Source organism: Mustela erminea, chromosome 14 (assembly GCF_009829155.1).
Source record: "Mustela erminea isolate mMusErm1 chromosome 14, mMusErm1.Pri, whole genome shotgun sequence".
Classification (NCBI taxonomy): Eukaryota; Metazoa; Chordata; class Mammalia; order Carnivora; family Mustelidae; genus Mustela; species Mustela erminea.
The window spans coordinates 1502397-1526876 of record NC_045627.1 but is presented as its reverse complement, the minus strand read 5'-3'; the positions used below and the strand labels follow the sequence as shown (position 1 = coordinate 1526876).

Below are 24480 nucleotides of genomic sequence, written 5' to 3'. Positions count from 1 at the left end.
GCACTATTTATAATAGCCAGGATATGGAAGCAGTCCAGGTGTTTATCAGTAGATGAATGGGTAAAGATATGGTGTATATAGATATATAATGGAATATTATCCAGCTATAAAAAAGAATGAGATCTTGCCATTTGTGACAACATGGCTGGATCTAGAAGGTATTAGGTTAAGAGAAATAAGTCAGACCGAGAAAGGCAAATACCATATGATTTCACTTCCTTTTTTTTTCTTTTTAAGATTTTATTTATTTATTTGAAAGAGAGAGAGAGAGATCACAAGTAGGCAGAGAGACAGGCAGAGAGGCAGGTGAAGCAGGGTCCCCACCGAGCAGAAAGCCCGACTCGGGGCTCGATTCCAGGAACCTGGTATCATGACCTGAGCCAAAGGCAGAGGCTTTAACCCACTAAGCCACCCAGGGGCCCCTGTAATTTCACTTCTATATGGAATCTAAAAAAATAAACAAGTGGACAGACAAGAAAAAATCCCCCATCTGATGACTCACAATGCTCGCACCATCCGCTATCCTGATCCCCTCATCAAGGTCAATGACACCATTCAGATTGACTTGGAAACCAGAAAGATTACTGATTTCATCAAGTCTGACACTGGTAATCTGTGTATGGTGACTGGGGAGTCACCTGGGAAGAATTGGTGTGATCACCAACAGAGAGAGACACCCTGGTTCATTTGATGTGGTTCACGTGAAAGATGCCAATGGCAACAGATTTGCCACCCGACTCTCCAACATTTTTGTTATTGGCAAAGGCAACAAACCATGGATTTCTCTTCCCCGTGGAAAGGGTATCCGCCTCACCATTGCTGAAGAGAGAGACAAGAGACTGGAGTCCAAACAGAGCAGCGGGTAGAATGGTCCCTAGGTGACGTGATTGGAAGTCTTTATACCTAATTAAAGGTGATACAGCATGATTAAAAACAAAACAAAACAAAAAAACAGAAATAGACTCTTAAATACAAAGAACAAACTGGTGGTTATGGGAGGGAAGGTGAATGGGGGATGGGTGAAATAGGTGAAGGGGATTAAGAGGTACAAATTTCCTGTTATAAAATAAATAAAATAATTTCCTGTTCTCATCTGGAGATGAAAAGTACAGCATTGGGAATACAGCCAATGATATTATAATAAGTTTATATGGTGACGTGATGATATACTTACTGTGGTGATCACTGAGTAATGTATAGAATTGTCAAATTACTATGTTGTACACCTGAAACTAATTTAACATTGAATGTCAGCTATATGTCTAATAATAATTTTTTAAGTGCAGCATGACAGAAGCTCTGGGTGGCTCAGAGGAACATATTGTGAGAAAAATCTGTGCACTGAAATCTCTCAGTTAGAAAGTAAATAAAAGTAGTGAGATTCTTAATGTGAGGTTTGGAAAAACGTTAACCAAAAATTTTAACTTTTATTTTTATGTATGCATTAAGGCCATACGTAATAAAAATCTGTCTAAATACTTACCAAAGAGCTTTTTGAATACATTTAAATTAAAATATTAATGAAAAGAAAACATTGTATCATAGTTTGAATGGTAGCATTTTTTGTTTCTTATTAAACTATACCAGGAAAGGAGGCCAAGACTCAATGAAATATGGCTATTATCCCCAGTTTCACAAGAGCATGAACCTCTCTGGCTTAACAAAGCCTAAGGAATCTACTAAAGAAATGGATTGTTCTTACTACCCTGGAGCCTTTTGTGCAGACTATGAACCAAAAGCTCAATATTAATCTTAAAATTAATTAGATTACAAAGTTGTATTATTTGGAAGATGTGTTTAAATGACTCAAAGTCAAAAGATCTCAGTATAATGCTGGTTCTATAATTATCCTCCCAGACAACATTACTTGTAAAACTTAATGATGTAGAACCATAATCATAGCATCGAGTAGGAGGTTGCCAAGCAGATGGGAAAGTTTTTTGGTTTTTGTTTTCCAGTTGTTTTCTTCCCTTTCCTCCCCTCCTTTCACAAGGAGAATCAGCCACCTGTTTTTAAAGGCTGAAGTATGTTTACTGTTCTTGGTCGGAAACATTTGTTTAAACAAAGTAGCACTTGGTTGCTAAACCCTTGATTCTAAATGGACATAGCCATCTCATTTTTGTTGGGCCAGGGTTTGGATAACAATTTGATTTCCCAGTCTGTTTCTTTTGTGACCATATAATCCTCTCCCAGTGTTGCATGCTCTGTGAGCTACAAGCACTTGAGAGCTCATAAGCACAAAGACTCTAAGGTTTCTTTGGGATTAGCACCATACAAATGCAGATTTGGGACAATGGAAGACTGTGTCCATCCTTGTAACTGTTACTGCTCTACTTCCTGCTTCCTCTGGGTAGCAGAGCAAGCCACTGTTTTTAAAATACACACTCACTTTAGCTGCTGACTTTTTCATTGGCTGCCTGGAGAAGAGAAGGAGTTCTTGCCTATGTATTTCAGTGTTTTGGTCCCTTTCAATTATTTTTTAAAATATATATCATTAAATTTTACAGGAGTATTACAGAATTCCTAATTGCAGAATTTGAACTTGAGCTACGCAGTCTTACTTTTCGTCATCAATCTATGTGTCATTGACCTTTTTAAGTCTGATTACCTGTATGAACTCTCTTCAGAATCCTTCCCTGGTTAACACAGTATAGAGAAGTGCTGGAAACCAGTTCTTTTCTGTGACACAATTCTTCCAACGGAGTTGAAATGCTTTGCAAACAATTTCACGTATATCAGCCAATTCATATACAAAGCAATGTCATGTGAATCCTTTCCTTTTTATATATCATCTTTCAGTGATGATCAGGAATTCATGCTGGTACAGAGACTCTGGTTTGGGAGGAGGAAACAGGGGCTTGCGAGGGGAGGGCGAGAGCAGAAGCTGCTCACCTGCTGTTAGAACTGACGGTAGCTGGTGGTCCCAACATCTTCACCCTTTATGCATCTGCATCCTTTATGCATGAAATAGCAATATGCCTTTCCCTTTCGTGTAATCCTTATTTAGTTAATACCCAGTAGGATTTGCAAGCCCTTCACATCTCTGTGGATTTATTTTATTTCAGAGTGCAAGTGACTTTATGGCCCAATTACCATCATTGTGACTTATTGCATTATTGTGGGAGGGAGAGAGGAGCAAGAAACGCCTGATCATGTGTATCGCCATCAACGGAATGAGTGCCACGCACTCCTGGCCAAGGCAGAGGGATGGATGAAACCTTTCTGATCTATTGTTTATCAGAACACTGAAGCCTGGGTGATTGTGCCGTATTTTAACAGACAAGTGTGTCAAATGTATGGGTGAAGATGTTGCAATGGTGGTGTTAGAGTAATTAATGTTTGGAAGGTAATGAATATTTTGAGTTTAAAGATGTCAAAGGTCAAAGACGGGAGGAATGACTAAGATCGGATGTTGACCCCCTCAAATTACAGGGGTATTGAAGCGAGACTGAGTCACCACCTGACCCCAGGAATGAACTGGCGAGGCAGGCTCCTTATTAGAGCAAGGCTCCCGGAAGCCAGATAGCCCTTGTGCTTGCAAGAGCTCAAGGCACAGCCGGCTGTGGAGCACGGAAGCAGCAGCAGCCACAGCAGCCGCGGGAATCGTGACCCCCGGGCCCGGCGCCTACCTGGAATTTCCGCAGCGCCTGGTTCAGAACCACCGGGGCAGACAGCTCCCCGCCGCCGCGGGCGCCGACTGCGGAAGGGGACCGAGAGCGCGGGCTTCACGCTCGGTGAGCCGGCTTGGGCGGCGGGAAGACCGGCTGCGTGCCCCCCCAACCCCCGACACCCACTCGGTTCCTCCCTTCCCCCTGCGGGGCCGCGCGGGGCCTCCGGGTGGCCGTCCCGGGCCACACGTCCCGCAGGCGAGGAAGCCACCGGCCGCCCTCCCCCTTGCCGCCGCCGCCGCCGCCGCTGCTCTCCTCGCCCCGCGGGCGAGGGGTGTGGGGCGTGCCCCGCGCGGGCCCCGCCCCGGCCTGCTCCCCATTGGCCGGCGGGCCGGAGGTGCGAGGAGGCGGGGTCCATCTCTGGCCGCTCGCGCCCGGGAAGGTCGGCCAGGGAGCGCGGGGTGCCGCGGGAGGGCGCGCGGGGACGCAGCGGGCGCCGAGGAGACGCAGCGGCGGCGGTAGCGACGAGAGGAGCGGCGGCGGTAGCGGCGGCGCCTGGGCCCGGCGCAGCCCCTGCCTCCCGCCGGCGCTCCCTGCGTCCCGCCGCGGCCTGCAGCCTGCGGCGCCCGAGCTCCTCGGGCGCTTCCTCGGGCGCTGGGCCCGAGGCGGCCAAGACTGCGGGCCGGCCGGGCGCGGGGCGGCGGGCGCTGTGCTGCGGGCTGCGCTGGTTGGGGGCGGCGGGCGGCGGCGCGGGCCCGGGGCCCGGCGCGTGCGGCTGGGAGGCGCTGTGGGGGACGGGCGCGCGGGTGGCGGCCGGGGCCATGGCCGAGGCCGGCAGGAGCGCGCGGAGGAGGGCGCCGGCGCTGCTCGAGGCGGCCCGCGCGCGCTACGAGAGCCTGCACATCTGGGACGACGTGTTCGGCGAGTCCGGCCCTGACAGCGGCGGGAACCCCTTCTACAGCATGTCCGCCGCCTCGCGCTCCCCCTCGGCCGCCTCCTCGGACGACGAACACGAGCGCCCCGGCCACCCCCCCCCCCGCCGCCTCCCGGCGCCCCCGAAGCGCAGGAGTCCGACGAGGACGAGGCCAGCGCGGGTTGGAGTGCCACGCTGCGGGACCGCCCGCCCCCGCGCTTCGAGGACACTGGCGGTAAGGCGCGGCCCGCGGGGACGGGGGCGGCCTGGGGAGGCGTGAGCGCGGGGCCGGGAGAACTCCAGACGCTCCGCGGGCCGGCTGCTCGAGGGCGGCTTTTCGCGTCAGCACACAGATGGGGCCCCGGCAGCGGGGATTTGCAGTGCGAGAATCAATCTGGTTGCGTGGTGGTGGTTGGTGGGGGCCGCTCCGACTTCCCCGCTGACGGAGAGGATGAGGCGGAGGCCCAGGCGGCACCCTGCCGCTGGCAAGGACCCAGGGCGGGGCCTTCCCTCCCTTGCCGGGAGTGTCCAACCCAGTCACACCTGTGGGGTTGCTCCTTAGGGGTGTGTTTGAGTTAGGTTCCTAAAGCCCGATGCAGCTTGTGTGTGTGTGTGTGTGTGTGTGTGTGTGTGTTGCGGGTGGGGGGGTGCGTAAATCGTTTTGTGTGGATGGCCCCAGAGCAGTGTTACCCAGGTGCCAGGGGTGGGGCAGCCAGCCTTTGGAGGGAGGCCCAGTGCGAGCCGGGACATCTTCACTGGCTCGTGTTTTCTCCAGTGAATCTGACCCACTTTGTCCATGCCTTTCAGGATCACTTGCTCAGAGCAGAGAAGAGTGAGAGGACCAGTTAGCAGCGTTAAGCTGTCTGCTCTCGCTCCGGAAGGCACTTGTGTGTTCTGCTTACCGACACGGTCATGGTCAAGCCCCTGATATCTGGGGGTTGCAGGCCTGCTGGCAGTTGTGGCTGCTTGAAGTCCTCCTTTACTGCCTTCATTTTGGGAAGGTAATTCTGACACGTCTCTGCTTAGCCTGCAGAAGCTCTGCGGCCTCTGCCCTCTGGGAGAGGTGGAGACCAGCCAGCAGTCCCACCTGTCCCCTGATGCTTTCTGTTCCTTGCTCGACAGCCTACTGTGGCAGGCCCTTGTTTCTGCACACCATTTTCTTGTGTTGAAGAGTGTGCAACCAGTGTTGTGGAGGACCAGAGAGTGGCCATACTGGATCCAATGCCGCTCTCCCTGTGGCTCTCCATGATTGTTGTTCAACCATAGGAGGGCAGGCCAAAGGGAACCCTGGCTGGTGCCTGGGCTTGCATCTGGAGCTTGTGCCACAGCCTGCTGGTAGGCTGATTGGGTTGGCTGGACTCTCTCAGCAGGGAGTGGTCTGCAGATCCTCCCACGGACAGGCTGCAGTGTGGACACCCTGAGCTACAGCTGGGCTCGTAGGGTCCGAGTCAACTGTGCTGTGTTTTGGAATGGGTGAATTTAACATATTCTCATTTAGGCTTCAGTTCAGCGTTTGGGAATTTTGAAAGTCACATCACCCTGCATAATCCTTTTAAACCCCATACATTTGCCAGAATGTCATAAGGGTTTCCAGCCCCAGATGGCTGTTTTCCATTCAATTAGCTCTTTAAGAATTGTACATACCCAGAGCTCTGGTTTGGCAGACTTGATGCTGTGAGTGCTGTGATCCAGTTTTTGATCTTGGAACATGAGAGACATGTCCTCTTGTTCCCCTCCCTCTCTGGGGAAAATAGGGGAATCGTGTTAGCTTAAGCCTGGTTATGACTAAGAGCCATGAGTGTTGGTCTGAGAAGGATGAGCGCACCTAAATACATTTTCAAGCAATATTATGTTTCTCAGTAACCTATACTTGGGAGAAATTCTGCATCAGAGCAATTTAATCTAGCCACTGCTGGCACTTAAATGGTCATGAAGTTCAGGATCATTTGTCATTTAGCATCAGGTTCAAATTCTGCTTCCTTTGGATGTGCACTGAGCTTCACATCTGGACCCGAGAATCACAGGCATGCAGGTGCTTTAACCAAAGACATTTAGTGGTTATTGGATGGTATTTATACCCAATTTTGTTTTCCGTTTTTTGTGGAAGCTTGCTTTTCAAATCCAGCCCTAATGAAGAATTTCCTTTTCTTCTTGAAACAGTCTTTCCCTGTGGGAAATTTGGGGTGGTGGCGGAAGGGTGAGGTGGATGGTTTATTAAGCATGAGTTCAGATGGCCTGGAACAATGGGATATGATTTATGGGGCCTGGAAATAGATGCCAGGCAGAGAAAACCCTTGTGCCCCGCGGTGGGGGGAGAGAGATGGACGGGTTTGGTAAGAGTGAGAGCTGCACCCTGGCCAGTCTGAGAGCAGAGAGGCTCAGGCTCTGAGGTTTATTAAAGTGTCAAATATAACCCCACTTTCAAGGAAGGCAGCTTGGGCCTGTCTTCCATCTTTGTTCCCTGTTTCACTGACAGACGTCAGCGGGCCGGTGGGGTAGGAAAGGGTGGCAAACAGGACGGTGGCATTTGGATCTGTGATCAACCCTCGAATAGGAAAATCCGTAGCAGAAATGGCTGTTGCTGCTAGAAGCAGATGAGGAAAGCAAAGGACTTAGGGAACAGGTTTCATGCCTGCCTTCTGCTGCAAAAGCGTGTGTGTGTGTGTGTGTGTGTGTGTAGATAAATGAATGTGTATGTGTGCATAGGTGTCTTACACATAAATATGTATTGCTTGTGCTGGCTTGGGCTGGTTGGGGATTTTGGTTTTGGTTTTAAATTAGAGATCACAGGTGCTGTCTAGGAGTCCCGCTGATGCCCTAGAGTCCCTGCGCCGGAGAGAGGCATCGGCACTGGGCACCCCTGAGCTTGGATCTGCATCTGGAGTGCAGTAGGGAGGCAGCTGGTGCCCAGCCGAGGGGAGGAGGGCAGGGAGGCAGAGGTGTTTCTGTGGTTCAGGTTGAGACTAGTCCGCGAGCAGCTCTTCTAGTCTTCCAGATCTTCCCAGATTCTTCCTTCTGTTCTGTCCACGCATTTAGCTTCCTGGATCAGGCGCTCCGAAGTGCAGCCAGCAGATAGGAGTGGAGGTACCCTCTCCCTCTCCCCCTTCCCTCTCCTCCCTGGGTTCTGGTTGTGCCTGGAGATATGGGCCCCCTTGAGGTGATTTAAATACAAAGACCATGCTTGCCCGGCTGCCTCTTAAACCCTGTCTGAAGGGAGGGTCAGCCTGGAAGCTGGAGATGCGTGCTGGGACCCCAGGGTCCAGAACCTTCTCCTGGTCAGACTTACAGCTCTCCCTCTAAAATAACCCCCTCAAGCTGTCAGCCTCACCTGCCCACTGTGTAAATAACTGACACAGCAGGCGGGCTCACTCCTTGGAAGCAGCACGAAATTCAGGACCCGCTGCTTCTGGCTTCTGCCCTTTTCATTTCCCATTCCGAGCAGTCTTGTGACTTGTTCCCTCTAAGGAGGCAAAGGAACAGGCAGATTCCCAGATGCTCAGGGGCCCCTCTGTGTTTGGCTTTGTCGGTGGTTCCTTTGCCGTGGCTGGCTGGATTCTGAGCTGTTTGCTTTTTCTCTTAGAGGCTGGACATCCTAAGAGTGTTTTTTCTGTGTACCATGTCAGCAACCCTCGGTAATCATTCAGCAGGGAGGTGTGACCTTGAGAAGCTGAAGACGACCGTAGGGCTTTGGAAATTAACACGGTTAAATGTTTTATCTTAGGGTTTGTTGTTGGTTTACTCGGCTTAAGTCTTTTTTGACTGAGAAGTAAGAGGAGAAACATCTTAAAGCTAGAGTTAAATGTATACGCTTGTAATGGGTTTGTGAGCTGAGGTACCTGGGCCCTCGTCATTGGTGTCCACGGTGAGCCCCTGCTCCCAGCTTTAGCTCTGTATGGCATTAGGTGGCTCCGGGAGGAGCTGGGCGTCTGGGCGAGCGACAGGGTACACCTTATGCAGTGCTCCCTAATAGTCAGCCACGTGCCCCTACCACACAGAATTCAGAGAAGGGAGCTTCCTGGAGGGAGGTGGTGTTCAGGTTGTGGGCATAACGGTGACCACAACCAGCGGGCCCCAGTCATAGCGTTCCGTTTCATAACCACGCCAAACCTTTGCGAGTACTCCGAGAGAGCCGCGATCACCTCTACTTCACAGAGAAACATGGTTTCGTCTGAGGCGATGAGATTACCTGGGGAAGTGGTAGCCTTCTCTCGAGGGAGACTTGATTAATCAGGGAAGGTCGTGCCTTTTTAGTTTTTTTTTTTTTTTTCTTTACAGCATCTGAAAACTTTTGCTGTCAGAAATACTTTCGTATTTTTACAGGAATTGCTTGTAACTTTTTCTCAGGGCGTATGCAGTTCAGTGAGGTCTAATGCATGTAAGGATTTGGATTTGTGTAACCAATCTGCACAGTCGGATAAGAGACAGGAAATCTGGAATGTTATCTCTTTATTTAATCTGTCTCAGCCACTGTGATGAGCGTCGATAGAGCGCTTCTGCAGGCATCAGGGCTCTGAATCCATGGGGAATCTGGGGGTTGTGTGGGGTCTGGTACTCAGTTTTATTTTATTTATTTTATTTTTTTAAAAAGATTTTATTTATTTTATTTGACAGATAGAGATCACAAGTAGGCAGAGAGGCAGGCAGAAAGAGGGACGAGGAAGCAGACTCCCTGCTGAGCAGAGAGCCTGATGCGGGGCTCAATCCCAGGACCCTGGGATCATGACCTGAGCTGAAGGCAGAGGCTTAACCCACTGAGCCACCCAGGTGCCCCTGGTACTCAGTTTTAGAGTTGAAAACTCACGTTTATTTTTAAGAAGTGTGATTGTGTATTTTTTCTTATTAATAAGTAATATATGTACATTTTAGGGAAAAAATGATAAAATTTTAAGAAATCCCATAACCCCTATGACCTTAGCTAATCATAGTTAATCATATTGAGTATATTCTTCATATATCTTAGGTGTCACCTTGTTGGGTGACCTGCTCTTTAATTGTAATTAATATATTGTAGTCGTTTTCCATTTACATTTTTAAATGTCAATTTTAATGAGTCCGCGGTATCACACAGTTTCCTCTGGGTCGGTGTTGTTGCTGCCTCCCTCTTGTATTTGTTCTGCTGTGATAAATATTCTTGAAACCTGTCTGTGTGCACATCTGTAGCACAATCCTTAGCAGAAAATGACCTGAAGCAGAATTGAATCAAGGACCCACTGTAAGGTTTTTGGTGTACTGTGGTGAAATAGGTCTCCAGAAACATATCTACAATGCTCCTGCCGGCTGTGCACTGAAATCCTTAGAAAGTCATGCTCGGAGGACCTGCTCCAGTGTGTGATTCCTGCCCGCTGGGGCTCTTAGAGGACCGTTGCCTTTGGTAAATCTTGCTGAGGTGTAATACACACACACAGCACGTGAGTCCTAGCATGTGGCACGCTATGTGTAACTACTACCCAGATGAGGATCAGGAACGTTCTGAGCACACCAGAGGTTCCCTCCTGCTCCTTCCCAGTCAGTCACTCCCTGCCCCCTGCTTCTCTTCCATCACCAGCGATCAAGTTTGCCTGTTACCTTGCTCTGGTGGTTCAGTTCCTTCAGGACATCTGTGGATTCCTTCTTGTTGTCGTGTATGTGGCATCTTAAATTTCATTATCGTGTGTTGTCTTCCATCACGTAGGTACTGTAGTCGGTTATCCGTTCTCCTGTTAATGGTCTTTTACATGGCGTCCAGTTTGGGGCTTCTGAGGATAAGCTGCTTCAGACATTCTTGTGGTTTTGACGGACAGATACATTTCCCTTGAGCATGTAAACCTAGGAAAAGGTTTGCCAGGTCCTAGATTAGATGCGGGTCTCCCCCTCTGCACTGTCGACCTCGTGGACTGGGTGATGTTTTCCTGAGGCCTGTCTTGTGCATGGCAGGATGTTGGCCGCCTCCATTCGGCCTCTCCCCACGAAATGCCCAGTGGCGCCCTTTCCTCCAATTACATCAACCAAACGTTTCTCCAGGCATTGCCATATGTCCCCTGGGGAGCCAAATCACCTGCAGCTGAGAACAACTGCTTAATTTTTTTAAAAATTTATTTAAAATTTATTTTTTGAAAAGATTTTATTTATTTATTTGAGAGGGAGGGGAGAGGCAGAGGGAGAGGGAGAAGCCAACTCCCTGTTGAGTAGGGAGCCCGGCGCAGGGCTGGATCCCAGGACCTTAGGATCATGACCTGAGCCAAAGGCAGATGCTTCACCGACCGAGCCCCCTGGTGCTCTGAGAACCCCTGCTTCAGTACATGCTGCCACACTGTGTTCCAGTTCATCCAGCTGCCAGCGATGTGCGGGACATGCCATGTGTTAATTCAGCAACATATTGAACCCTGCTGGGATAAAATGATGAGTGAGACCTGTCTCCTGGGGTCCAGCAGGAGAGACAAAGTAAAGACAAGGAGAAAGAGCCTCTAGGAAGCAGTGGGATCAACGTTAACAGGGATTTATATGGAATTCTGGGGAGGGTCACCTGGTCCAGCAGGGTTGGGGAGGAGGTGGCCCCTCTGATGGAGGTGGCCCCCTGAGCTGCTTCTGGAAGCAGAGATAATGATTACTCAGGTGAAGAGGAAGGAACAGGGCATCTCCAACTCGGGCAAAGGCCAGGAGGAGAGAGAAGGTATGCCTACTCTGCCCAGGGGTGGACCCACCCTTTTCCTACCCTGAGCATCCCGACCCGAGGCCTTATTTACGAAAATGTCCTGAAACGTGACATGATGTCATTGTTACCACAGCACAAGTAACTGTAGCTGGGATCCAAGGTCCCATGTTCAGGTGCAGATACAGATGTTTCCGGCGTTTCCTGGCGCCCACGGGGAGGGGAATGTGGTCGGCTCGGTGAGATCTACGAACTTAGGATGGAATCTCTGGAGAAGCCCTGAGCTCTGCCCTCGAAAGAAGGAAGAGGGAAAGGGAAAAACTCAACTTCTGTTGGCGGAAAGAGGCACGGTGTTGTCTCGGGGTGGGAGGGATGTCGTACCAAAAGGATAACAGGCTCTGAAAACACCCTGTAATGTGACGATGATGTTCTGCCCCGACTGGCACGTGGTGCAGAGAGCCCCTCTCCCCTTTTTGAGTTTCAGAAAAAACTTATTACAAAAGTAGGAACCCCGGGCCATAGTTAACTGTGTGTTTAATAAGCCACTTTACTAAAAAGTTTAGAACTGCAAATCTTTACACTGTCTCTGCGACAGACACACTCCTTGGCCAGGATATTGGAAACTTCATCTGCTTCCATTTCCAGCTTCTAGGCTCGCGGACACCCCCACCCCATCCCCATTTCTTCTGTGGAAGAGGAGCGATCTTTTACAAATATAGGCTAATCTGATGATTCCCCGCTTAAACCTTCATGTAGCTTCCAGCTGAAACCAAAGGGAATTCCAGAGTCCTTCGCAAGGCCTCCAATGCCGACAGCTGCTCCACAGCCTTCCTTTCCAGTGTCCCCTTAGTCCCCTGTCCTGCCGTCCTGCACATAATCTATTCATTTCCGCCTTCATGCCTATGGGGCCCATACCTGGAATGTTCTTCATGGCAGGCTCTGCTTGTTAGTTTGGTCTTGATTCAGATGTCACTGCCTTACCCCATCCCTCTTTGCTGCCACATTTGCTAATATGTTTCCCTTGTGGGATGAGATGCTGGATGTCTTGGTCACAATTAGGACATGGTGAGTCCTCTGTGTTTGTTGAATAAAGGAACTAACAGAAGACCAGATGAACACACAGCTAGATTGTTAAAAATGAGGATGGAATCAGCACCAATGGAGAAATGTCTAAACGTTTTCTACATCCCAAATAGTGGAAGAGAGGTTGGACCACTCTTGAGGGAACGGATTCCCTACTAGGAAGGCAGCGAAGCAAGTCTGGGATGTATTTTACAGGTTTTCTGTCCTGCATAGGAAACTGAACTTGGCCTCAGAGGAACTCTACAACCTTGGGCTTCTGCGGCCTGCCCACTTCCTAAGAGCTAGAGACCCCCAGACAGGAGCCTATTAGAAATCTGAAGGGAAGCCAGCCTCTTGTACCCTTTTATCTGTTTAACAAGTGCTTGTGTGTCCTGTACTATGTGCAGATAGTGTTCTAAGAACTTCGTTTTTTTTTTTTTAAGATTTTATTTATATATTTGAGAGAGAGAGAGAGGGCAGGAAGTGAAGAGGGAGGGAGAGGGACATGCAGACTCCTCGCTGAGCAAGGAGCCTGACACGGCCCTATCCCAGGACCCTGAGATCGTGACCTGAGCTGAAGTCAGATGCTTACCCACTGAGCCACCCAGGTGCCTCTAAACACTTTGTAACGTGTGTGCTTCCTCAAAACAATCTTGTGAGGTATTATTATCCTCATTTTTAGTATAAGGAAACTGAGTCACCGATTGGTGAAGTGATCTCGGGTGAAAGAGTTCCTTTGATTAGGGCTCGAGGAAACCCCATCCTTACAGCGTGAATGTGGAACACAGTATATCTGGTCAGATCTGCTAATTAATGGTATTTCCCTTGTGAGGGGCCCTTGAAGGCCAGTGTCATTCTCCAGATCTGTCTGACCTGCTGCCTCTCTTCCTGGTGGCGGCACCTCGTTACTCAGCACCCTTTGTAGTGAGACGGGGCCGCTGCCTGGATTCAGGGCGGTGGAAAATGAGCCCAAGGGTGGGCTCCACTCTCAGGCCTTGCTGCGGGGAGGCCCCTCGGAGCCACACGTCAGGGATGTTGGGGGCCGGCAGGCAAAAGGACCTCGTATCGAAATCACCATTTGGAGAAAAGCTGCTCCCGCATCAGCCACAGCTCTCAGGGATTAAAGGCTTGTCGGCCAGAAATGAACTTCTTCCCCAGTTGGTTCATGGTACGTTTGGTGGGGGGTGTTAGAGGAGCCGGGTTTTCAGACACAGATGCTGAAGAAAAGCGGATTCCTCGGGGGAAGTGGATTCAGAGCAGTAGGGCCCACGCGGCATTGCTGCGTGGGGACTCCTGAGGGGCTACGAGGGAAGACAACCCAGAGGATAAAAATCGATTCCCTGTCTCCTTGCTGCGACGTTCCCATGGTGATTTTGGGAGCGGCCAGGGAAGGGTGCCGGGAAGCCACGTGCATCCGGCGCTCTGGAGATGGGTGCTGAACCGCACGTCGGTGGTTTGAGGCTGTAGACGGTTTGGAAGGGGCTAAGGGGTCAGTTTATGGCTGGAGAGGACCTGGGGCAGGAGGCCTGGGCTGTGCGTGGGCTCACCCTGTGACTTTGCACCAAGGGGCTCCTTCCTAGGGTTCTGAGGATCAGGAAAGATGTGCGGGGAAGCCCAGAGCTGCTGGCTCATTCTGGGGAGCTTTATCTTTCTTTCTTTAAACTCCCTCTGTCCCGTGTGGCCAAAATGCACATGATGGCTTTTGTGCTACTTAGGAGATTTTCAGACCTTTGCAGCAACCAGGAACCTTAAAGAGGGCAAACCCAGGGTACCTATATAAGGCAGGGGAAAGCAGGCGCTGTCTTTGAAGTTGGGAGTGGGAGGGCCCCAGAGCCCCCCACCCCACCCCAGGGTGCTTCCACACCCCATCCCGCTTCCCAGCAGCCCCTCAGTTCCTCATACTCTAATGTGAAGGACCTTTGGCTGGGACCTGGGTCAGGAGGGGAGAGAGGCCTCTGAGAGGCACCCAGTCCTTTTCTGAGATGGTGAAGAGGACACTGATAAGTCAATGAGATTCTGGTGTTTCAAAGCCACCCAAAAGTGTCTATGGCAAAGTGATTAAAAATTGAATTATTTTGGGGCTTCCTGGGTGCCTCAGTTGGTTAAGCATCTGCCTTCGGTTCAGGTCATGGTCTCAGGGTCCTGGGATCGAGCCCCAAATCGGGCTTCCTGCTCAGTGGGAGAGTCTGCTTGTCCCTCTGCTTATGTGCTCTGTCTCAACAAATCACAATTTTTTTTAATTTTAAAGATTTTTATTTTATTATTTTGGATGGAACTGGAATGGGAGGACACCTGTTTTCTTCTTTAGGAAACTGTTACAAAAAGAAGATCATGGATTGGGAGAGAGGATGATTTTGTAGGAAGAAAAAATGTAAATAAGTGTAATTGTCTGAAAGTGGTGACAGTCTTGCTTGTAGATGTTCCTCCTGCATTTTGGGAAGTTGGAAGAATCTGTAATACCTTCAATTAAAGTTTTCCTGAGAATCCCCAGCTGACTTTGGGGGTGGGGGGCATTGTCCTTTGTGAAGATTTTGAGCTTCTGTGAGTAAGCAGACCTCCACTCCAGAGTGACATAAAAAGCAATCTGCACCTCCTTCCTGATTTGTCTGTAATGAAACTTGCTTTCCTCAGGTCCCAGCATTCGAGGCAGATAAATATGTTCCCTTTCGTTGGCTCTTACTCATACTTCAGCAAGATTTCCCATGTGCTTTCCTTGGCTGGCTGGGAAACTGGACCACAATTTATGGGCATCTTAGGGGACAGGCGCGTAGAATTCCAGTGGGATCCCGGAACAGAACCTAATTGGAGATTAGAGACCATTGCGGTGCGAAGCTTTTCTTTGAGATCGAAAGAGGTGCATGTTATGCAAATATTAGCAAGTGTAAGTTCACACTGTCTGTTGAAAATTTATAGACTCATTATGGTCAAGAAGGCTGGAAGATAAGTAGATTTTGGGAAAGATGCAGGTAAATTCAGGGAGGTGGCAAATTACCCCAGGGAAAGTAGAATGGCTAAAGAGTATGGCCCAAACTTTTTAAAAAGATTTTATTCACTTATTTGACACACAGAGAGCCAGAAAGCACAAGTGGGGGGAATGGCAGAGGGAGAAGGAGAAGCAGGCTCCCCGCTGAGCAGGGAGGCAAATGTGTGGGACTCGATCCCAGGACCCTGGGATCATGACCTGAGCTGAAGGCAGACGCTTAACCGACTGAGCCACCCAGGCGCCCCCTGGCTCCAACTTCCAAAGATGGTGTATGAGATACCTTTGGTGGGAAGGAATGAAGATCAGCAACTGTCCTTGATTCTGCTTCTCAGGAAGGCATTGTGATGTGGTGCCCAGGACTTTGGAGACAGACACACGCTTGGTGCCCTCCGGCTCTGCCGCTAAAGCAACACCTTCCAGAGGGCAGCTGCAGGCACCGGGTGGCGTCACACAGGGTCAGACCCGGGAGGCACTCAGCCACGTACCCCTTCCACCATCCTGCTGGGTTTGGAAGAGTGCTATCAATGTCCCTGCTGCCAAAGGACCATCCAGAGCGATGTGTCCCATGGGGCACGCCGGCATTCCTTCACCCCTTCAGGTTATTGGCAGCAAGGCCGGAAATTTTTTAAATTGCCTGGGAAAACGAAAGCAAACGGCTCCAAAAAGGAGTTTCAGAACGCAGACTTCATACTATGTTTTGAGTACATTTCATTCATTTGGCAGATACTGACAGGGTGCTTATGTGCCAGGTGCTGCTGCATTAGAAACGGACTTGAGAAGTTAACAAGAGGGGGCTCCGGCCCTCAGCCAGCACAGAGTGGATCAATGGACGCAGGTGACCAACAGAGCACTGTGACGTGGAGTACTAGGTGCTCTCCTAAGAAGGGTGTGCTAGGAGCTGAGGGAACACTCGGGGGGAGCCAGCACCAACACTCGGGGAGAGCTGTGGGAAACATGATGGATGCAGATGGCTCCAGGGGAAACCAGAGAACTGCTCAGATTCCTGCTTCTTAACAGCTCCAAGTGCCTGCAGCTTCAGAGTGGGGGCTGGGCAAGCAGGGAGCTGGGGTGGGTGTGGCAATGCCTGAGTTCCGACCTCCAGCCCCTGCGCTGTTTCACCTGTCCCTTTAGGAGTACAATGACATAGGATGTCACCAACGGAGGATCTACCCCTGCATCCTGGTACTGGGAAAGCACGCGAGGGCTGCGGAGCTGAAAGCAAGAGTTGGTAGTTCCAGTAATGTGTGCAGGGTTTTAAAAACTATACACGGGAAAATATCTGGTCTTATTTGCATGTGTTTGTATCATGCACAATTTTTAACTGCAATCCTCCTTTTACCTTCTTCCCTGTTGTTAAGACTCTCCTCTCCTCACCGCTGCCTTTGTCCCTATAATACCTGTTGACAGCCTGGTGCTCATCCATGAGCTCATTCGCCTCTATCCACGCACGCATGGGGCTCTGTCACTGTTTAACAAATATGGGCTCATTTTATCTACCTCTTGATCTAGTGCTTCCCAGTTAATAATCCCTCCTGCATAACGTCCTTCTGTTTTTATCTTCATTTTTATAAAGAATGGCTGCTCACCTTTTATCAGGTGCCTTTATTTTTTATCAAATGCATTTATTGCTATGGTCCTAGAGTTTTTTCACAGTTAATTTATTGAGGAGGTAAATCGTATTGATTTTCTGCTCTGGAGCTCCCTTTATTTTCGTGGAATGAATCCAAGCTGGTCTCAGGATACAGTCCTTTGATAGATGCCTGACTTCTGTTATTTGCTAACATTAGTTCAGTTTCTGTTAGCTAATCTGTCCTAAGCCAGATTTGTTAATAGCTTCCCCTCTCCTCCCTCTCAGGTTTGGGTATTAAAATTGTGCTCAGCTTCATCAAGTGAATTGGCTTATTATTGTTTAATTGCCTGTTGCCATTTAACAGTAGAATGACGGTTATCCAGCTGCAAACCTGTCTGGTCTTGGAACTCATCTTCTGAATTTTCCATTCTTGAATCATTTTGATGATTTTGTTTTCCTAGGAATCATCGTTTCTTCTAGGTTATCAAATTGATTAGTATAAAGTGCCTTGCAGTTTAGTGATTCTTTTATATTATGCATTTGCTTTTATATCTGTTCCCAATCCTTATCTGTTTTGCAACTCTCTTTCTCTCTCTCTCTCTCCCCTCCTCCCTGAAACCCCCCTTTCCCCTCCCCCTTCCCTCTCTCCCCACCTCCTCCCACACCCCATCTTCCCCCTCTCTTATCCTTAATAGGGCATGTGAAGTTTTTTTTATTATTTCATTAGTCTTTCATAGAAACAACTTTGAGTTTATTTGCCCCTCATATTTTTTATTAGTTTAAAAATTTATCTTTATTATAATTACTTCCTTTCTTTTGATTTATTGAGCTGCCCTTTTCTGATGGGTTTAAATGAGTACAGTTTCTTTTGTTCAAAAAAATGTTTGAAATTGAAGACATTTGACACTAAAGTCTCCGTAGAGTATAACTTCTGGTGTCTTCTGTAAGTTTTGGTATGAAATAGTCTCCTTTCCATTGCTTTCAAGATTTTCTTCAGTCGTCTTATGATTTCTTCTTTGACTGAAGACTGTATTTCTTAACTTGTATGTAGTTTCAATTTTTTGTTACCAGGTTATCTTAATTCTGATTCTACTGGATTGTGATCAAAGAACTGTTCTTTAAATCTTTAATTTGGAAGGCTTGTAAAGGTTTCCTTTGTTGCCTAGTATGCAATTAATCTTTACAAATATGGCTTTTCTTAGGTGTAAGAAAGAAATGTTTTCCGAGGGAAATAAGGATGTCTATTTTCTGTGTGTCCTTGTTTTTCCCTCCTTCTAGTAGATACTCCCATTTGAAAAGCTAAAATTTTACCTTGTTCTTGCATTTTTAGAGTCTTTAGGTATTATGTGATGTGTGCCTGCTTATACCTTTTACATCTTCTTTCCAAACTCTGCCTTTAAAAATGTCCCTCTTCATCTTAGTACCTATAACTATAGACCCAACTTGTCTGCAATGAATTTTGCCATTCCGGCTTTCTCTTTTGCATGGTATCTCCTCACCTGATACATTCTCAATCCCTTTTGCCATTTTAAGTACGTTTCTTGAACAGCATGGATCTGTAACCCCCCTATAGGCGCTTTGATTTAGTAGAAGTCAGTCTGTACACATTTAAAGTAATGACAAACAGTCATGATTTTATTCCTCCCATCTGATTTTGTTTGTTTTTATTTTCCCCATTTTTGATGTTTTTAGTCAAGTTCATTCTTTTTCTACTTGATAAATATAGAAGTTCTTTGCATTTTTCGATAACAGCTTAATTGAGATATAATTCACAGGCCATACCACTCACCATCTAATGTGGACAATTTAATGGCTTTCAATATAGTTAACTATACTATACTGAACTACTTGCACATTTTCATCATCCAAAAGAAAACTTTAGCCATCACCACCAGTCTTAGGCAACAGCTAATCTACTTTCAGTCTCTATAGATTTAGCTATTCTGGAAATTCCAGATAAGTTAAATTATGCAATATGTGGTCTTCTGTGACTGACTTCTCTCAATCAGAATGGTTTCAAGGCTCCTCTGTGTTGTTGCACGTATCAAAATTCTATTCCTTTTCAAGGCTGAATAATATTCCACTGGCTGGCTGGATCACATTTTATTTATCTGTTCATCAGTTGATGAACATCTGGGTTGTTCTCACCTTTTTGCTATTACAAATAAACCCTAAACCTTCATGCACATGTTTTTGTGTGGGCATAGTTTTTATTTTTCTTGGCTCTATACACAGGAGTGATATTGGTGTGTCATATGGCAACTCTGTGTTCAACATTTTGAGGAGCTACTAAACTGTTTCTAATGTGGCTGCGCCATTTTCCAAGCCCACCAGCAATTTACAGGTTCCAGCTCTTCACATCCTGCCAACACCTGCTTTTGGGTTTTTTGATAGTAGCCATCCACGTGGGTGGGAGGTGGTATCTCACCATGGTTTTGATTTGCATTTCCCAAATAATTAGTGATGTTGAGCATATTTTCATGTGCTTATTGTCCCATATATTTTTTATATACCTTATATATATACTTATAAATATATATTATATATTTCACATTTTATTTATATTTAAATACATATTTAAGAATGTAAATATATTTACATAAATATATGTTTATATAAATATAAAATAATGTAAAATATATTTATATATTTATATATACATTTATATATTTATATATATATTTGAATATTGGAGAAATGTGTATTCAAGTTCTTTGCTCATTTCTTAACTGGGTTGTTTTTTTATTTGAGTTGTAAGAATTCTTCACGCAGTCTGGATGTATGTTCCTTATATATGATCTGCAAATATTTTCTCCCATTTAGTGGCTTTTTGACTTTGTCAATGGGGTCCTTGGAAGCACAAAACTGGGACATTTTGGTGGAGTCCCATTTATTTGTTTATTATTTTTTATAAGTTGCTTGTACTTTGGTGTTATGGCTGAGGAACTGTTGTTAGATTCAAGACCACTAACATTTACCTTTGTGTTTTCTTCTGAGAACGTTATCATTTTTTTTTATTTTTTTTATTTTTTTTAAGTTTTTATTTATTTATTTGAGAAAGAGACAATGAGAGAGAGCATGAGTGAGGAGAAGGTTAGAGGGAGAAGCAGACTCCCCGTGGAGCTGGGAGCCCAATGTGGGACTCAATCTGGGAGCTCTGGGATCATGACCTGAGCAGAAGGCAGCCGTCCAACCAACTGAGCCACCCAGGCGTCCCGAACTTTATCACTTTAATGCTTACATTTATGTCTTTGATGCATTTTGGATTATTTTCTCTGTATGATGTGAGGCAGGGCTCCTGTTTCATTATTTGCATGTGGCTGTTTGGGAGTAAAATACTGTTCTTACCCCATTGAATTGTTTGGCACCCTTGTCAAACATCAGTTGACTAATTTATTTTCCTTTTTTTTTTTTTTCCATTGAGGCATTTCACATGCACGTGTATATTATATTTCTAGGAAAAAGGAATCCCAGGATTTTCCCTCCTGCCTGGCTTCTTCCTTCTTCATGGTGCATGATGACAGAAGAATTTTTCCGTGCAGTGAAACCAAACTGAAGGGATGGGAACAGGCTATTCTGCCACTTTTCTAGATCTTTCAGTTATACATCAAGTCTGGGGCTGGTCATGCCGCACTTGTTGCCCGTGAGGTTCACAGCCGTTTTCCCAGCTCTGTGGTCATCAATAATTTCAAATTTGCCAATGTACTCATGCTTCGTCATCACAGTGAGGAAACGGGACGATGACTTTGGTGCAGGGCCTCCTAAGAACCTGGCCTTTGCCTCCCCTTTCAGCAGTGTTAATGTTCTTGAGGGCATCTGTGGGACATTTGTTCACACTGTTACTGTGGCACGGAAAGATGGCAGAAAAAGCTTTTTTCCCTTTTATTAATATTTGGTCTTGTTCTCCTTCCCTGTCTCATAACCGAATGCGTATTTCCCCTCCGTCATTTGAAAACTGCATACTGTTCTCCAGCTGTTTTCCCCAGAACGAGACCTTGTGTATCAAGAATCCTTATTTCACGGTTATTATACACAATCTTAAAGATTTATGACTATCCTCTTATTTTACACATGTATACACATGAAGCACTAAATACGGATTTTATCTGAATGGCTAAATGTTGGCCAAGACAGAAGCCAGTTGTAGCGGGAACTTCTAGGATAAAGATATAGTCTGAAGTTTTTGTTCTTTAAAAAAAGCCTTCATATTTTATTAAAAATTTTAGGTGTCCGAATTCAAAAGGTTGACAATACAGTACAAGAATAATAATAATAATATAATATATCTTCTAATAATAATAATACAATAATAATAATTTCTCCTGCTGCACAGTCACTGCTGCACACTAGTAAAATGAGATGTTTCTTTTCTTTTCTTTTTTTCTTTTTTAAAGATTTTATTTATTTTCTCCTGCTGCACAGTCACTGCTGCACACTAGTAAAATGAGATGTTTCTTATCTTTTCTTTTTTTCTTTTTTAAAGATTTTACTTATTTTATTTATTTGACAGACAGAGATCACAAGTAGGCAGAGAGGCAGGCAGAGAGAGAAGGAGGGAAGTGGGCTCCCCGCTGAGCAGAGAGCCTGATGTGGGGCTCGATCCCAAGAGCCTGAGATGACCCAAGCCAAAGGCAGAGGCTTAACCCACTGAGCCACCCAGGCGCCCTGAGATGTTTATTTTCATTTGGGATTATGGAGGGGCAAGGTGTTTTTGGCTCTCCTGCTGAAGTAGGGACTCCTGTCAGTATTGTCTCCACCTTTTTCCCTAATAGTAGCTCTGGAAGATGAAGACGTCCCTCCATCTCCCAGACATGAGGGTTTGACCAGGACATGGGATGGTATAAGCTCATTGACATAGTTTCATGAACTAAGCCCTGGTTTATTGGTCACAGTCATTCTCCAAGTATTTTCAGGAGTAAACTTCAGGTGTGCCTTTACTCTAATTTTTCTTTCTGAGATTTCTGACTGCAATCGCTACTTCCTACAGTCACTCGAGGAGAAACAAGGCATGTGGCAGCGCAACAGTGTGTTTTTCTTTCAAGATGACAGAATCACTCTTGATTTCTGTATGCATCTCGGATTTTCATATACGAACATGGATTTTGGTGTCTACCCTGAGGAGATGATACGTACACTTGTGTACGTATTGTGATTTTGGTGTCTACCCTGAGGAGATGATGAGGCACACTTGTTTTCTCATGACACGTCACCTGGGTTACCCAGAACTTTCTGGGCCCGGCAGAAAGGCAGAAACCCGGGTGAATTCCTCATTGTTCCAGCAGGCTGTCAGCCCTCAAAGGCCTTCTGGATGTGTTTGTGCATCGCGGTGTCTGCTGTGTAAGATACAGAAAGAGCACAGTAGTTCAGGGGGGAAATATTTAGGAACACATTTTCCAGGAGGAACCAGGATTCAGTTTGGATGACTCTTGACCATTTTTCTTCTTCTGACGACTGAAAGTGGTAGTTAGTGTACAGTCATGGTTTTAACATGCATTTTGAATGTAACGTTAGTTTCCGTTGACATAAAACTGTAAGAATTGTCTTCCTAAAGGACATTCGTGTAAGGCCCATTATTTTCCAGCTTGATTAATGAAAACAAATTTTTTTTGTAATGCTTTCTTCCTACTCTGTATTAGTTTTCAGGGCTGGATTGAAAGTGATTTATTGTGGATGGTCTTATATCTGCTCGAGGAATTTTTTTCTGTTCCTGGGTTTTTAAGGTGGCAGAGTTGACTTTCTGGTTTTAATTCATCTTTACTAGATGAAGAATTCCCAAATAGGACTTTTTCTTGAAATATTCATAGCCTGGGGGTGCCTGGGTGGCTCATTCAGTTAAGCGTCTGCCTTTGGCTCAGGTCATGATGCGGGGTGCTGGAATCGAGCCCCGCATCGCACCGGGCTCTCTGCTCAGTGGGGAGTGTACTTCTCCTGATCTCTTAGTGTTTCTCACCTCTCTCAATCAAATAAATTTTAAAAATCTTTAAAAATATAAACATAGCCTGAGTTAAGTGACTAAAACATTAAATTCTTTAGGGCTATTTGCTTTAGTATGATGAAGGTTAATACATGAAGTAATTCTATAAAGATTATAATTATGATATCATCCAACCTCTATTATTTTGCCTTATATCATTACTTAAATTTTCTTTCAGTTCTAACTTCTGACGTTTTAATTATAGTAAGTCTTGGCATGGATCTCTTTGGGGTTCATCTTTTTTGTATTCTTCAGTTTGTGACTTCTATTTAGTACTTTTTAGTACTTTGAGTACTTTTTTCTATTTGGTACTTTTTCCAGTTTCCTTATTGAAGTTCTCCCTGTGTTCATCCTTTTCTTCCCCCCCCTTTTTTTTTTAAAGACTTATTTATTTAAGAGACAGAACGTGAGTTGAGTGCAAGTTGAGGGGCAGAGGGAGAGGGAGAGAAGCAGACCCCTTGCCGAGCTCAGGGCTCGATCTCATGACCCTGAGATAACAACTTGAGTTGAAATCAAGAGTTGGGCATTTAACCGACTGAGCCACCTAGGCTCGTGTTCATCCATTCTTCTGAGTTCAGTGAGTGTCATTATGACCGTTACTTTGAACTCTTTATCAGGTATATTACTCATCTTGGTTTTATTAAGGTTTTTTCCTGTTTTTTTTTTTTTTTTCTTGTTTTTTGTTTGGAACGTATCCCTCTGTTTCCTCATTTGCTTGGCTGTTTTTATGTCTTAGGTAGAGCAGTTCCACTCCTAGTCTTGACGGAGCATAGTGTAGGGGATGGATCTGGTGGGTCAGCTTTGCCCTGGCCTTTGCTTGTCTAGTGAACCTTTGTGATGGCCAAAGCAGTCTGTTTCTTGTACTTGATAGGTCTCAGTTGTTGGGCATGTGCCAGGACCTGCCAGTGATCCAAAGCTAGGGGGTGGGGGATCTCAGTCGGCTCCTGGTTTCAGACTGATTAGAAACCTCACCCCATCGCTCCTAAGATAAGGAGATACAGACAGTCCCATGAGGCTGCAGTTGTGAACCCTGCTGGCTTCCAGACTAGGCAGCCCAGAGGTTTACAGAAGCAGGAGCTTCTCCCCAAGGAGTGAGGGGTTTGATCCCTTTGGGACCTGCAAACAGACCCTGGGCAGCAGGTGCAAAAATCAGGGCTCCAGATGAATGTATCCACTCCTCTCGGGGAGGTACTGGTGAGCTACAGCAGGACCTACGGAGCATGCAGATAGTGTGTCCCGGGCTCTGCTCCCTGAGAACACCTTCAGAGCCTCAAGACATGTGGAAAATCTGAAGCCTGCCTCTCAGGCTGAAGCTCTAGGACAAGTGAAGAGGCTTTTTTCCCCCCACAGGAAATCTGGATGTGCGTTCAGTCGGTTGTCTGTGCAGTGCCCTGGGGTTGGCAGCCAGCCAAGAGCTGTCTCTCTGATTGTTTCAGTTGGGTGGGAGTCAGGAAGAAAAACCCCCACTGGGGCATCAAGGAGAGTCCCCTGTGTGGTCCATGCTTGCTCACTGGCTTTAGTGAAGCAGCTGGAGAATACAGGGCTGGGCACGCCCCCAACTTTGGCGGGCAGGGGAGATTGCAAGGACTACATACACCTGCCTGCACTAGCAGCACTAGCAAGGTAGAAGAAGAGGGCAGAAATGTTGCCCACCAGTGCCGCCATCCAGGAGAGAGTCCCAACGGGACCTTGCCTCTCTGGCCAACTCTTGATTAGCAGACATCTTTTTCACAGGGCGCCGG

General features: G+C 46.8%; 1 protein-coding gene and 1 long non-coding RNA gene across 2 annotated transcripts in view; both read left to right on the top strand.

The window, feature by feature from the left end:
- Nucleotides 1-4349: 4349 nt before the first annotated feature.
- The window catches only part of PGBD5 (piggyBac transposable element derived 5), a 98750-nt gene continuing 78619 nt past the window's right edge, over nucleotides 4350-24480 (top strand). Inside the window, 2 exon segments of the mRNA XM_032312473.1 lie at nucleotides 4350-4637; nucleotides 4640-4756. Of these exon segments, the coding sequence (XP_032168364.1) occupies nucleotides 4430-4637; nucleotides 4640-4756 (325 nt within the window). The 5' untranslated portion in view covers nucleotides 4350-4429.
- On the top strand, nucleotides 7578-15703 carry LOC116572956. The gene is made up of 3 exons (XR_004278557.1): nucleotides 7578-7605; nucleotides 14520-14582; nucleotides 15527-15703. It is a non-coding gene; the product is annotated as an uncharacterized LOC116572956 (long non-coding RNA).